Below are 15304 nucleotides of genomic sequence, written 5' to 3' on the forward strand. Positions count from 1 at the left end.
GCAGGTGTTTCTTGGTTTTAGTAACTTTTTCCAGGAAAAGGTGACCGGAAGCTATCTTCTTCTTGCCCTTATTCTTCTTGTTTCAGTTCTTCCCTTTAGGAGCAGATCATCTGCTTCCATATTACCCTATGCCTTGCACACTCCTCTCTCTATCAGCTTTTTGCATCCCTTTCACCACATCTAGGAATTTTCTCTATGGTATTCCTTTTTCTCCTGCCTGGCAGCTCCATGTTAAAGATCCTTTGCCTAATATAGCAAAGATATCTCCTCTGCACATTTCCAAACCATCTCTACCTTTTGTCCAGACCGCTCAACTTGAGCTGTCCCTCTGATATACTCATGTCTAATTTTGTCAACCCTGGTCACTCCCAAAGTGGCCATGTATCTTCTACTCTGCTACCTCCAGCCCCACCTCCTGTCTTTTTGTAAATCCCGTTGTCTCTAAACAATAGTTACCTTTCACTCTTGCTGCTATCCTTCTGTCACAAATCACCCCAACAGTCATCACCATCCACTACACCCTAGTTGCTCTCATTTCTTCACCTCTTTTGTGCATTGTCCATTGCTTTGGTAGGTTGACCACAGGGTTTTAAACTCATCTATCATTCCCCAGAAATTAAATTATTTGCAAGACTCTCCAGAAGTTGGCTGCAGCTCAGCCGAGCTGGTAATGGACAGAAGATGAGATGAGAAAGTGAGACAGGAGGTGGTGGAAATGGGAGTACAGTACACAAAAAGGAGAACAACAGTAAGATGGTTCACTCTCAGAGAAGGCTGTTTAATTTACTGGCTATCAAAAGAAAATTGAAAGGGAGAATATGGACTGATTTTGAAATGGCCCAGATTCAGGTGAAGTCACAGGTGCTATTGGATCATTGTTATCTCCCTGTAAGGACTGTCCACCCTAATGGAGTCAACTTGCATGTAAGCCTGATTAATGATGTAAAAAGGTATCATCTCAGGAAAAAGCACAATGGTGCCAGCAACTCAAATGATTGAAAATGTTGTAGGAGTAATAAGGCAAAATGCCTCAAAGTCACCCCTGATGGTGAAAAATGACAATTGCTATCTAAAACTGCTTTCTAAAGTACCTGATATCTGAATTGCAAAACTTTGGCACGTTTGCACTGTGCAAAGGCATCCAATGATGTCGTGGAGAACAGAAATATGGAAAATGTGACAGAAGCAAGGCTCAAGTTGCTGGAACCACTGAGGGCAGTGCTCCTCATCGAGGTAAGAGAGCAGCCAGTAGAACTGTCAACGATACTCTTTACTTTTTTAGAATAAATAAAAAACCTGAAATTAGTTTTTGGCACCATAAGTCTGTAGCCTATAGATTAACAACCAATCTCAAAATACTTGATGATCAGTCAGGCTGACAGTTTGCACAGTGTGTGCAGTGTCTGATCATTTCAGTTTGTGATTTTCTACAGGAATTTTTTGCTGTATCACTGTTTTAGTCAGTTCAAGTGTGAATCTGCAGTGACACCATCTTATAAACAATTATGTTGGTCAGTTCAACAAGAATGCCTCTTTCATTTGACTGTACCCGTGCTAGGCATCCGGCATAAAATCTTTATCTTTGCCAAATAAAGCAGATGAAGGTGGTCAACTTGGCTCTGGCAATTTTGGCAGGTGCTACCGTTATTGAAATCTTCCCCTTCTGAATATCATTTTTTAATGCTGTTAGTTACAATGTAAATGTAGTCATGCTTTAAAATGTTTGTTTTTTAAAACCAAAATCATCCTGTGATTTATCTGTCTGCATGACTTCAACGATCCTGTCTATACTCCATATGGACACAACTACAAGATTTGTATCACAGAGTTCTGACACAGCAGTGATGTGACAAGTCTTCCCTCTGCAATTATCCCACTAGACAGGAAAGCCGGGCTTGAGAATGTAACATCAGAAAGAAAAGAATTAGAATAGACTAAATCCAGGGATGTGTAGGCAAAGCACTGGTTTATCCCTGGAGTTCGGTTTATTTTTTATGCTTGAGTTACTCGTATGTCAGTGTTAGCTTAACAAAGAAAAACAAAACACACAAAACACACACACACACACACACACACACACACACACACACACACACACACACAACCCTTCAACACAAGGACTGGACTGAAAAACATTTTAAAACTATTGCTCAAGACCACTTTTAAAAAATTCCTAAGAAAGTCTGTCTCTTTAGAAGTAAAATATAAAGAAATTAGGGGTTGTTATGCAAAAATAAATAAATAAACAATTTTCTTTTTAAAAAAAAAAAACCCTATTTCCTTCGGAGACTGCGCATTAACTGATGGATGATGAAATGGGAAATGAAACTGCACGCCTAATGTGAAAAAGCTGCATTTTGTTTTAAACCTCAACGCTACATTTGGGCAGGTAAGCTTTGACATTTTTTTTATCTTGTGTAATTTCTTTTAAAACACTCCGCAAAGATAGTTGAAACGCCGACGTGATACGGTCAAAACTGGGCGAGGTACGACGGCAGAAATGTGAACCCATCCCCGGACTTTGACGTTGTTTCCGCGTAGAGCTGAGCTCTTAGACGGTCTCTGATAAAGTTAGAAATATAGATTTCTTTTATGCTCGTCTTCTTTTTTTTGGCAACTAGTATAGTTAGGTCATGGTTGTGAACAAACGTCCACACAACGTCGTCTTTTCGACGTACACAGCCTCGTGTTAGCGATGTGCCAAACGCTAATCCGCAAAGTCAGTCAACTTCAACAAATCTCAGGGTTTTGTGGTTGTGCTTTATGAATGTGTGTGTGTGTGCAGTAAGTCACAAGCAGAACACTTTGCTAAAGCTAGTACGATAGGCAAAGAGCAGCAAACTTATTTTTTAAAAACTGTTTGTCTTTTAATAACATGTAACTTTGACTTTCCGGATCTCCACCATGGGATAAGTTCCGTATTTTGCCAGCATAGACTAGAATAGGTTGCTACTTGCCTTGATTTTGTTCTTAAGGTTTCAGTGGAGAAATAATGAATGTGCATATAAGCATATCTTACAACTTACAACATCTTTGTTTACTGGTTTTGACCCTATTTCTATTTATGTCTTACACATCAAGCTCTTTTTTCTTCCATGAATAACCTGTTTTAAGCAGAGATAATTCTCAAATGAAATATCAAAACAAAACAAACCACATTTACAATCTGATAATACCAGAAGTATCACTTATACATGCACTGGCCAATACATTAGTTACACATTACTGGGCTGGGTTAGCAGCAATGCTCAGGTAGGCTGTGGCGTTTAAATGATGCTCAGTTGGCATTAAGGTGCCCGAAGTGTGACAAGAAAATATCCCCCACACCATTATCCAGCCATCATCAGCCTGAGCTTGATGCAAGACAGCATGGATCCATGCCTTCATGTTGTATATACCAAGACACATCTTCCAATCTTCTGTTGTTCAATTTTGATGAGCATATGTGAATGGCAGCCCAGTTTCCCATTCTTTGTAAATGGGAGTAACGCCTAGTATGGTCTTCTGCTGCTGTAGCCCATCTGCTACAGGGTTCAAGATGCTCTTCCAAGTGCCTTGGCTGTGTAGCCACTGTATAGCATCAACAAGGAATTATCACCCAGAAAACTGGCTTCCTCAGGATATTTCGTCTTTTTCAGACCATTCTCTGTAAACCCTAGAGATGGTCGTGCAGGAAAATCTCAGCAAATCAGCTGTTTGTAAAATACTCAAACCAACCCTTCTGGTACAAACAACCATACCACATTCAAAATCACTTAAATGACCTTTCGTTTTCATTCTGATGCTCAGTATGAACTTCAGCAGCTCATCTTGACCATGTTGATATGCTTAAATGCACTGAGCTTCCTCCATGTGATTGTCTGATCAGATATTTGCATTAATAAGCAGTTTGAACGGGTGTCCCTAATGAAGTGGCTGGTGAGTGTATGTAGCATATTGTAGTAATTCAGTAAATGTCTTAATTAAATTTTTTGGTTTTGGTTTTATATAAGACGGTGCTATAATGTTTAAAGTTACTACTAAAGTGTAGAAGAGCTGACCTGTTGATTTTTGTTTTTACAAATAAGGAATTTAACAAAAAAACCCAAATAATTATATGATATCCAGAATGTTGTTTTCAGTTGTGTTTTCACTAAAGTAAAATATTAGGTCAAACAGATTAATCTCAGCGTTGCTAGCCATATATATGTATAAGTTTTACCTTGAAAGACACTTTTTTATATACAATTTAATGTTTTGTCTATTTGAAATTCTAAGTCGTCTTCATTCTTTGTTCGTTTGTTTTTTAGTCATGGCCTCAGCCAGCAGCTTGCTGTGTGAGGAACAGTTCCTCTGTTCAATCTGCCTTAACACATTTACTGATCCTGTCACTACTCCATGTGGACACAACTACTGCAAGACTTGTATCACAGAGTACTGGGACAGCAGTGATGTAACGCAATGTCCCCTCTGCAAGAAGAGGTTCCGCCGCAGACCTCAGCTTCAGGTCAACACAGAGTTCAGAGATATGATGGAGTGCTTCAACAGCATGAGAGTAAAGGATGGAGAGGTTCTTGCTAAACCGGGGGAGGTGCCCTGTGATGTCTGTATCGGACCAAAGCGAAAGGCCCACAAGACGTGCCTGGTGTGTTTGACCTCATATTGCCAGGCCGACCTGGAGCCTCATCAGAGAGTTGCAAGCCTAAAGAAGCACAAGCTGATCGACCCCGTATCAAACCTGAAGGGCAGGGTGTGTCAGAAGCATGACAAGATGTTGGAGCTCTTCTGCTGCACAGATCAGGTGTGTATTTGTTTCATGTGCTTGAAAGACGACCACGTGACACACGTAACCATCCCCTCCGAACGTGCTTTCAGAGAGGGGAAAGCCCGGCTTGAGAGCTTAACATCAGAAATGAAAGCAATGGAAAAGACCAAATCCAGTCATGTGAAGGAAGCCAAACGCTCGGCTCGGCAAAACAAGGACGAATCAGAACGAGAGGTAGCAGATATTGCTGTGGTTTTAGGAGCTCTGGTGGCCTCTCTGCTAAAAAACCAGGACGAGCTAATTAAGCTAATCCAAGAGAAGCACAAAGCAGTAGAAACACAAGCTGAAACCCACATAGCTCTGCTGGAAGAAGAAGTAGATGAGTTAAGAAGGGGGATAGCTGAACTGGAAGAGTTTTTACAGACAGAAGACCATCTCCATTTCCTGCACAGCTGCTCGTCCCTCCACTACGTTGCATTCAATAAGGACGTATTTAAACCTCTGTCCCACGGTGTGCCTCCTTTTACAGACAGCCTTTCTAAAATGAGTCAACAGATATATTTGGGGATGGTGAAGAAGTACAGTGCTCAGATAGAAAAGATACTCAGTAAAGAAGTGGGCATGCTTGTTTATGAGCTCAATTCGTCTGATGGCTGTGATGCTGCTGAACAGGCTGCTACAGCAGAACCACTAATGAGAGACAATTTTATTGAAGGAGAAGGGATATCAAGAGAATATGATTTTGAAGAGGAGTGGAGACCACCTCGGGACAAGCTAATGATGATCCAGCTGTGTAATTCGATGACTCTAACTTTTGATCCCCATGTAGCCCATCCAATACTCAAGGTGTACGAGGGTGGCAAAAAACTAACACTTAATATACGTTTACGGCCTTACTCTCCTCTTTTTGAGCGACCATTTTTAAATCAACCCTATGTCCTTGCGACTGAAGGATTCTCCTCAGGCAGATTCTACTATGAGGTTTGTGTCAGCAAGAGTAAAGTCTGGACTTTAGGAGTGGTCAAAGAGTCTGTGAACAAGCACATGGGTTTTCCTCCCACCCCCAAAGATGGAGCCTGGACATTAAGCGCACGGTACACTGGATGGGATGTGCAATATTTTGCCTGTGATTCCGAGATTCTTCTTTTGCATGTGAGACAGACACCCAAAACAGTTGGTGTGTTTGTCGATTACGAGAAAGGAGAGGTCTCGTTCTATGACGTGGATACCAGAACCCTGATGTACTCCTTCACAGGATGTACCTTCACTGAGAAACCATCAACATTAAAAGCTCTTCTGTATTATCTGCTTGGCTTTCCTTTAAGTAACAGGTGCAAGCTGTATCCTATTTTTGGAATCTTTCCGATAGGTAATAATTTTGCCAACCAAATATCCATCACAACTTAACTGTGGACCTCACAACTTAAAGTGCCACGTGTCATTAAGTTGTTATCACTGAGGAAGAGGCTACGTGCTTTTGAATACATAGTGCTAAACATGTTCTGCAGCCAAGACCTCATAACAATTTAGAAGCAGCAGACGTAGTAGTATGACATAATACAGGAGGACAGATTCATGTACAAAGTAGTTATAAACATAAATGGTTGCATTACCTGTATTTAGCCAGTAGGTAGCACCATTGTTTAGCCATTGTGCTGATGTGCTGCCTTACAAATAAAGGGCCTTGAGGGTGGCATCATGGGAAATTAACTGCATTTATAGTCAAAAATGCTTATATACATATTTTATGCACATGCTAGTTTTGGACTCATTGTCTACAATTTTGCTTTTGACATCACTGACTGTCAACATTTTTACTGTCTTGTGTAATTCAGTCAACAATTTTACTTTTCTTTCAACTTATCATCAGTGCATCCAAAGCAGAGCTGAAGGTTCTGAGTTTTCTGTACAGAGTTTACATGTTCTTCCAGTGAGTGTGTGGGTTTCCCGATGGACTGACGACCTCTCTGAAGTATAACCTCTCCCTTTACAGCTGAGAGCATTTATGAAAATGACTAGATGGATTTACAAAATGCCAAAAACCATCATCTGACGACAAGCTGGGTTTTTGGGGGGGTTTTTGTATGTTGCATTATACTGCTATTAAAAATCTATTTCTTAGAAATTTCTTCTGGACCTTTTTTTTTCTGTAACTTCAGATTATATTCACCTATGCCTTGTTTATGAATGCCCAACACATGGAGAATGTTAAAAAAAAAACTTTAAAAATGCTCACAGTTGAAGTTTGCAAACACAGTTTACAAAACCGTGTTGGTCCACCTCTCTCAGGGGGAACTTTAGCCAGCAGACTATTTATACCTTAGTTGTCTGACTGACTGGCGCCGAGGGAACTGGGACACTGTAAATGTGTGTCTGTGTGCATGCGTACTTACTTAGCATCTAGTTGGAAATATTTCTTTAGGATCAGGTGTTAATAGTGCATTAGAGAGACAGATAATGCAATACACTGACTGGTCACCTTTTGCCTGCAGAACTGACTTAATTCTTGGTGGCATACATTCAAAAAGGCGCTGGAAACTTTAATCGGAGGTTTTGGTCCATATTCTGACCCTAACATGTGAGTGTCAGAGCAGAAATCAAGATGCTGAGCTGACAGTAGTGGCAAACAGTGTGGCCTTCTGCTGCCTTAGCCCATCTTCTTCAAGCATTCGGAGATGCTCTTCTGCACACCTTTTTTGTAATGTTAGCCTGAAGCAATCTGGCCATTGTCATTTGACCTCCAGCATTTACAAGGCATTTTTACCTAAATGACTTCTGCTCTCTTGATATTTTCTCCTTTTTGAACCAATCTCTGAAAACCTTAAAGATTGTTGTGTTTAAAAATTTCTAGTAGATCAACAGTTTGTGAAATACTTCCACAACCATGCCACATTCAAAGTCGCTTAAATCACTTGTCTTCCTGATTCTTAGTTTTAACTTTGTCTAAAAGCCTCAATGATTTGCTGCCAATGTGATTGACTGATTAGATATTTGAATTAGCAAGCAGTTGAACTGGTGCATCTAACGAAGTGGCCAGTGAATGTAGAGCAAGAAGATGAGGATAACCTTATGGGAAATCTGCAAACATACTGTATGCATGCTGTATTCCAGTCATTTACTCATCAAGCAGCTAGCTCCAGGAGTGCCATAAATCTGAAGTATAACTTACGAGCATCACACTAAAAAGCTGACAGGCCCATTCAGTAAAAGCACAGAAATAAATTAGTAAAATTGATCTTACTACAAATCAAATGTGCTGACTGTCATATGGTATGGAATAAAGAATAACGCAAGACCGACGTAGCTACATTTTTTTGTTGAGAATTTTTGTCACGGCGTGGTGCGCCGGTGTGTTTTTTGAAACAGGACCCAAAAGCAGATGTGGACGAGGTGTTGCAGGTTTAAACAGAAAGCGATCCTTTATTTGGATGATTGCAGGGGTTAAACAAGGAACCCTAAGCAAACTAAATAACACTAAGAAACAAATACTATGAAGTTCTATGACTATGGTGGGGATAACAGACGCCCCGACAATGACATTCAGAAAACAGAGGACTTAAATACACACATGAGGTGATCAGGGGAAGTGGAGACACATGAGGAAACAGCTGACTAGGATAAACATAATGATGCACAGGCAAGAGTAAAACTAACCACATGAACACAGAACACAAGACCCTTTTCAAAATAAAACAGGAAACATGCAGACTTAGACACGACAACACAACTTAACAGGCCTAACACACATAACAGACTAGACAAGGAACCAAACATAACCACACATGACGCATGAACCAGGGAAACTTAGTACAGGGGAGATGACATAACTAAGAAACAGGACTACACAGTAATCTAGAAATTAACTAGGTGAACTAAGCTAAGGCACAAATAAATACAAAAGATACATAAACTCAAACACTGGGTCGCTCGACCCAGGACCATGACAATTTTGTTAAAACATAAAAATACTGTAGACTTTTATGATGAATCTGGCTATTACTGATCTAAAGAAACTAAGGTTTTCATCCAAACGGCCTTCTCACATTCAAGTTAAAATAGTACTCATCCTCAAATCCATCATCTGATAAAATCAATAAAGATCCATTAGTGTGGAGGAAGAAAATCACATAGCCAAAGGTTTACTTTATAAATCCTCTGTGACTGATAGGATAAAGGTTAACTTTACTGGTATTGCCTTCCTTCAGATAAATCCTTGTGCCGTCCTTTTAATGGCCGAGCTTTTTTTCTCATCTTAATATAGATTATTTATGTTTTGGGATGTTTTTTTACCTGCAGAAAAGAACATCAATACAGGGCAGCATCTAATAACATTAGTTACATTTGTGTTTTACAAGTCAGAGGGGCTATTTGTTCTGTCAACAAAAGAACAGGTGATCACCTTGAGTCAGTGTATTAGGTAGTTAACTAATCATACCACATTTATTTTTAAGTCACATTAAACACCTGTACGGACAAATAACATATACAATTTTGCTTTACTGTTTTTTAAGAGTAAGTAAGTTCACATGGACAGAAGATAAATTAAAGGACAAGCCTGAACCCTTGACCACTACAACAACAGGATCTGGTGGCTCTGTTGGCATGGTTTGCTGCCATCGAGAGAAGAGTGAGTGTAAATTAACACTGCTGATTTGTTGAGGATGATTATGATATGACTCATGCGCTACGGCCTTCACAGTCACCAGATCTCACTCCAGTTGAACACTTATATGAGATTCTGGACTAACGTGTTAGACCGCACTTTCCACCAGCATCATGAAAACATGAATCGGGGGAATATTTTTGGGAGAAACACATTTCCAAAAGGTTTGGACAGGGACATGTTTACCACTATGCAGCATCCCCCCTTTATTTTACAACAGTCTTTAAACATCTGGGAAAATCTGAGAGATCAGCTGCTGGACTGTTGGGAGAGCACCGTTGTCCCATTGTTGTCTGATATATGATTCTAAATGCTCAGCAGTCCTTCTTTGTCATATTTTTTTAATGTTTTGTTTCATGATATGTCAAATGTGTCCTACAGGCAGGCCAGCTCAGCACCCAAACTCTTCTAGCGTGAACTATTCAACCATCTATCACAAAATAGATGCAGTATGTGGTTTAGGTTTCATCACTGATGGTGTCTTTCCAAAAGTGCAAGCTGACAGTTCACCCTCCTACCATCATCCTTTTAAACGAGCTTTGGCCCGGGGAGATCCACACCACCGCTGGCTGAAAAGTGTCCCAGTCCATGATAGTAGGTCGTTTACAGGTTGCTGTAGACACTCACTGTTGCACTTCTCTCGTTACCTCCTCTGTATTTGTTGATTACAATTTGAACCAAAAAATTTAAGTTTGGATTCATCATCCCGTAATTTTCAGTCCATTTCTTGTGTATTTTGGCATACCTCATCCTTTTCTCCTTGTTTTTCCCTTTTTTAATATTTCTTAAGGAGAAATCTGCTGTAGAATTTTTATTAGGCCTGAAACTTCTTTTGTCTGCCACACAGTTTGCTTGATTTTTTTAAGGATCTCAAATTTTTGGGTAATAGCTTTTTGGGACTAGCCTTGTTGGCACAAAAATAAATAAATAAATTTTATGCAAGCTAAACAAGTGGTAGACATACCACTGGTTCGTCCCTTGAGTTAGGTGGCTTTTTTATGTTTTTATGCTTACCACTGACCTTATTAGGTCTAAAAAAGAAAGGAAAAGAAAAGAAAATTCCTGTGACTATGATTAGGTAAAGGGATTGGACTAAAAATGAGTGAAAATGGAGCCAATGTCCAAAGAAAAACTTTGACCTTCAGAAGCCTGGAGTACTATTGCTCAAGGCCACTCTTTAAGAAATAATAAAAACAATAAGTCTGGCTCCTTGGAAACAGAATATATAGAAATGAGGGGTGGCTCAAGACTTTTGCACAGCAGTGTATGGATGACAGAACTAAAGGAAACCACAATAGGTTCATAGGATCAAACCCAATTTCTATTTGTCGGCAAATTCGGGAAATATAGTATTCTCAGGTATATTTAAATGAAAAAGCAGCGATTTAAAAAAAAAAAAGTGACACATCACCACGTGATAAATGGATAATAATCATGAGGTGTTTTGTCATTGCGACTTTTAATGAGGATGGTTTGACGTGCACGAGGGAGAGGGAGGGAGAGCGGGATGGAGAGGTGGAAAGGGGAGGGGGCGGGGTACGTGTCGGAGGCGCGCGCTCCACCGTCGTGACGTCACGGGAGCGCCCGAGCAGAGCGGTGGGGAAGCCACCAGTGGTAGAGCTGGCAAAGACGGAAAAGAGGGAAAGATAGAGGAGATAGACAAGAGACGGAGAGGAAACGGGAACACAGCCCGAGACAGAGCGTTTCACCGTCCGCCACCACACGCCACTTTAACCCCTGACAGCAGCAGAATAACTGAAGAGTGTATGTGACTGGCCTTTTTTTCCCCCTTCTCTTTTCTTATTTCACAACCGAGGGCAGGGACGTTAACACAGCCGCAGTGAGTACTGGAAGTTCCTTGCCACTCTTGAGTGTGTGCGTATGTACACACATGCATGCTTTATAACACAGGCCTTTGTGTATCTCTGTGTTTATTTGTTGTGTGTGTGTGTGTTGTAGTCATATTGGCCACTTATTGGGTCAACCCCACATGTGTGGTGTCTCTCTGCGTGTGTGTGTTTGTTTGGATTTGAGAAATAACAGGAACACGGGCACTAACATAATTAAATAATTAATATTTGATGGTCTCCTTTAAGCGAAGCAGCAGCAGAGGCGGCAGCAGTTTTGGGTCAGCTGTGATGGGGCTCTCCGTGCGTGCTTGACTGTCATTGTGGTACAACGACAGTGTGAGCTCCCCCCCCCCCCGCTTTTTTATTGTTCAGTAAAGCAGTTGTAGCTGTGCAGCCTGTAGACTTAAAACACTACGTCTTGTATTGTACCTCCAAATGCGATTATCAGTCTGCTCGGCGTGTTGCAGGCGGCAGATGAAGCTGACAGCCCTTCTCAAATCCACGCTATGTGGCTATAATATTTCTGTAACATCACAGCGCCCATTTACTGACATTACTGTCTCGGGTTTATCTCATGTGGTATCGCTGATACGCCCTGGGGCACTTGAAGTGTAGGAAGTCGATCGCTTGAGTTAGTGTTTCGTCTCTTCCCCATAATAATCCCGTGGAGACTTTTTTTTTAGTTGTGTTGCAATATTTCCAACAGGATGCTTCAGCTCTTTGTCAGCTGACAGATTGCACGCACTGATTTTGCAAAACCAGTGACAACAGCGTCTTTGCAAACTTTAGCAAAAACATAGATTTGATATGATCGTGTTGATAAAGACAGGACGGTGGGTGGTGGTGGGGAGTGGGGGACGCTCACAGCTCCATTTCTTTGCACCGCCCCTCCTCCGGGAACATCCACTCAGGGAACTGAGCTGCTTCCTTCCATTGAGTTTATTGTAAACACTGGACATTTTTAAAAGCCCAGGCTCCACACACCTTAGTCTGACGAGGCCTTGATGTCATTCTAGCACTCCCTTCTTAGAGTTAGGTTTAGTAGCAATACTAATATGTTTTCTTTTAGCTTAGCATGGCCTGGCTGCAAACTTTTGACACCGACTGAACAATTTCCACACCCCTTAACAGTGTCTCGGTCTCCCTACATCAAAGGTAAAAAAAAAGGGTTTGTCTTGAGGGCCTGAGGCTTTGCAGCAACACCAGCATGTGACACAGAAAGCAGCTCTTCTTATCACAGACTTTGCTTTTACCTTAAGACCGTATAATCTTTGGTGGTTTGTTTGTTTTTTTAATCACTCTGGCAGGGTGAGGCTGTTCCTAGATGGGAAGATGGGTCACCCTCTCCTCTCGCTTTTACTCTTGTTTAGCCTGGCAAGCTGATGATCACATTCTTCTTTAAAGGAGAGCCTGGGGGAGTTGCACGCTCACTTTCTCTTCCATTACACACTCCCAAATTAGTTTTGTTCTTCCCTGGCTTGCGTTAATTGTCTCAACGGTACATTTTCCATATTTGTTATGTAGGCAGAAGCCAAGATTAGATAAGCGCGGTGTGTTGCTGCGTCCGTATGACATCAGTGTATATTTTTTGTGCATGATGTGGATGTGTGTGCTTGTGTACGAGTTATAGTGCATGTATGCATGTATGTTTGCCCAGCCCGCATCTTAGATTAATTTCCTGTGGTACACAATAGCCTGGAGCTGATTGTATCTGTCCCTTATCAGTTTTGGGCTTTCCAGTGACTAAGCCATATTATATGTGTTACAAATAGGACCAGTGGCATGGACCAAAGTTGCAAATTTTATATCTGTATCATGCCAAGATATCTACTGCCTAACACTGAATTCACTGTTTACATAAAGGCCTCTTTCAAGGCATTTCAGAAAATAATCTATAGCTGATCCTAAATAGACTGTCTGAAGTGATAAAGGTGGGCTTTTTTTTTTTTTACTAAAATCACACAGAAAAGTGTTACAGGTGTTAAAAATATGTTTAAATGCATTAATCAGTATGGATGATGGTTTCTTTTTGTGGCATCAAGTCAGATATCCCTAATAATGCATTGCTTAAATACAAACAGCATCATGGGATTAGCTATGAAGTGCACAGTTGTCATAAATGAACCCCAGTAATCTTAAATACATTGTGATGTAGTGAGCAACAATACTGGGAGTGACCTTTGGCCTAAATCTATCAAGCTGCTCAAATAGAAAATGGACTTGTGTGAAAGATAAAAGCTATTATCCTTCACCTGGGTTAGGGTTAGGGTTAACCCTTACCTGCAAACCATTTAAAAAAAGCTTTTAGTCTGACTTGCGTGAGTCCTAGGTGCCTTCTTGGTAAGGTGTTTCAAGTTTGTTCAACTGTGATGCACACCAGAGGGAAGACCCTCTGGTGTGCATAGACTGGCACTGTCATAACCTGGATGGACCCAGATAAGCAGCAGAAAATGTATGTATGGATGGATAAATTAGAGCTATAGTGTCATTACAGCACTTGTAGCTTAAAAATGAGAGTAACCACTAAGCCACAAAGGTTGGATAAATGTTGGATAAATCAAAATGTGAGTCAAAATGTGCGCAAACGTAACTACTCTTGAAAAAGAGCAGTCGGCTTTTCAAAGGAGTAATCCTGTTGCAGGTTTAAAAAAACCCTAGTGAACAGCCGGCATCTCTTTAAATCTTGCGTTCGGAAACGAGTACGTCTCTCCCCTTCAGCGGGGCTGTCGAGATGACTTTCAGTGTGATGTGTAACCCCGGACAGCACCAGTGAGTCCTTTCCAGCCACATCAAATCACAACGAGCCTGACAGGAACAGAGAGTAATGGAGAAATAGTAATATTCAACATGAACATAATGTGTTTTTATGAGCCCCAGTCCTCAGGCGGGAGTCGAACTTTGTCAAAATTGTCTCCCACACTGAAATACCAGCCGGCTAAGTATAGGTTGAGTGGTGTGTGTGTTTTTGTGTCGCACTGTGCGGTGTGACGGACGGATGTGTGGTTGCCACATAAATAGAACATGCTGAACACCTTCAGGAATGCTGATGGTAAAAGAGAGAGGCAGTGAGAGGAAGCGAAAGCATCAGGGAGACAAGGGAGAGTCAGAGAGGGAAAGGAGGCATTATAGGAATGAGTGTGATGAGAGAAAACAAGACATCAAGTCTAGGTATTCTAACCAAGCACCATCTGCCGCTCATATTAGGTAACAAAATCAAAAAAGCCTTCTTTCTCGACCAGATTTTCTGTTTGAGCCATCTAGGATGTCTGCCTGGTCCTATCACAAACTCTGCATTTGTATCTGCATCATTAGAGCTAATTAAAACTACTATAATCAATAGTCTTTTTTTATCTTGGCTGAAGATTACATGACTGCTTCTATGTGTTTAAGATAATCAGCTGAGCTGCAGAGCTTTGTATCACATTATAGGTAGTTTTGATTTTACAGCATACATTTTTATCCACTCATAGCACTGTTTTCAGCTGCAGCAGGGAGCTGTTTATTAGCATAAAATCTCTAAAAACCCAGCTCAACACTACTTACCAGTCACTAACTGCTAGACAGCAATGCTAGTAATTATATGGTAAATACCCTGGAGCCTTTAGCATCTAAAAACCCTTCTGTTTCCATCAGAAACTGGTGTAAAACAGCCAGAAATAGTGAGGATTGGATATGTATTTATTAGCTAGGGAAAAGTAAAATTTTGATATGAAGTATAACATTGTTCTGTAGGTCCTACATATCTTGTTGTCTCCTAACAAGTTAACTTTAGTGAAGTGTAGTTATACTGTTATTGTATAGAAAGCTTCTTTTTTTTTTTTTTTACTGAAAATGCCCAAAAGTTATTTATTTGTCTGGGATTAGATTTTGACTTACACATTGATCTGTGGTTATGTTGTAATACAAAAATAACTGGGGTTTTTCCACTCTCAATGTACATAATGGATGTCTACACTCAAAATTTAAGTGCTTGCCGTTCAACCATAAATACTTCTATGATTGTTATAGTTTCAGCATCTAAGGGTGCACGAAATTGTTACCGGATTA

The 15304-nt window shown here is 40.7% G+C and overlaps 2 protein-coding genes across 19 annotated transcripts in view; both read left to right on the forward strand.

Annotated features, from left to right (window-relative positions):
• The first annotated feature begins 2297 nt into the window (after positions 1-2297).
• On the forward strand, positions 2298-6872 carry LOC113009071 (E3 ubiquitin-protein ligase TRIM39-like). 2 transcript variants are annotated; one of them, XM_026147143.1, is made up of 2 exons: positions 2298-2389; positions 4290-6872. In XM_026147143.1, the coding sequence occupies exon 2, from the start codon at positions 4292-4294 to the stop codon at positions 6149-6151; it is 1860 nt and encodes a 619-aa protein (XP_026002928.1). In that variant the 5' UTR covers positions 2298-2389; positions 4290-4291; the 3' UTR covers positions 6152-6872. The 2 variants fall into 2 exon arrangements, with proteins under 2 accessions (XP_026002928.1, XP_026002929.1); XM_026147144.1 differs by lacking the exon at positions 2298-2389 and adding an exon at positions 2503-2570.
• Positions 6873-10975: 4103 nt separating this feature from the next.
• LOC113008901 (ELKS/Rab6-interacting/CAST family member 1-like) overlaps positions 10976-15304 on the forward strand; it is a 150726-nt gene continuing 146397 nt past the window's right edge. For all 17 annotated transcript variants that reach the window (XR_003270079.1, XR_003270080.1, XR_003270081.1 and 14 more), the window contains exon 1: positions 10976-11247. The gene's annotated coding sequence lies outside the window, so the exon portion shown is untranslated. The remainder of the gene's footprint in view (positions 11248-15304) is intronic.

This window comes from Astatotilapia calliptera, chromosome 17 (assembly GCF_900246225.1).
Source record: "Astatotilapia calliptera chromosome 17, fAstCal1.2, whole genome shotgun sequence".
Classification (NCBI taxonomy): domain Eukaryota; kingdom Metazoa; phylum Chordata; class Actinopteri; order Cichliformes; family Cichlidae; genus Astatotilapia; species Astatotilapia calliptera.

What these genes read in the sequence shown, in the direction of transcription:
- LOC113009071 (XM_026147143.1), top strand. Translation starts at nt 4,292, where the DNA reads ATGGCCTCAGCCAGCAGCTTGCTGTGTGAGGAACAGTTCCTCTGTTCA.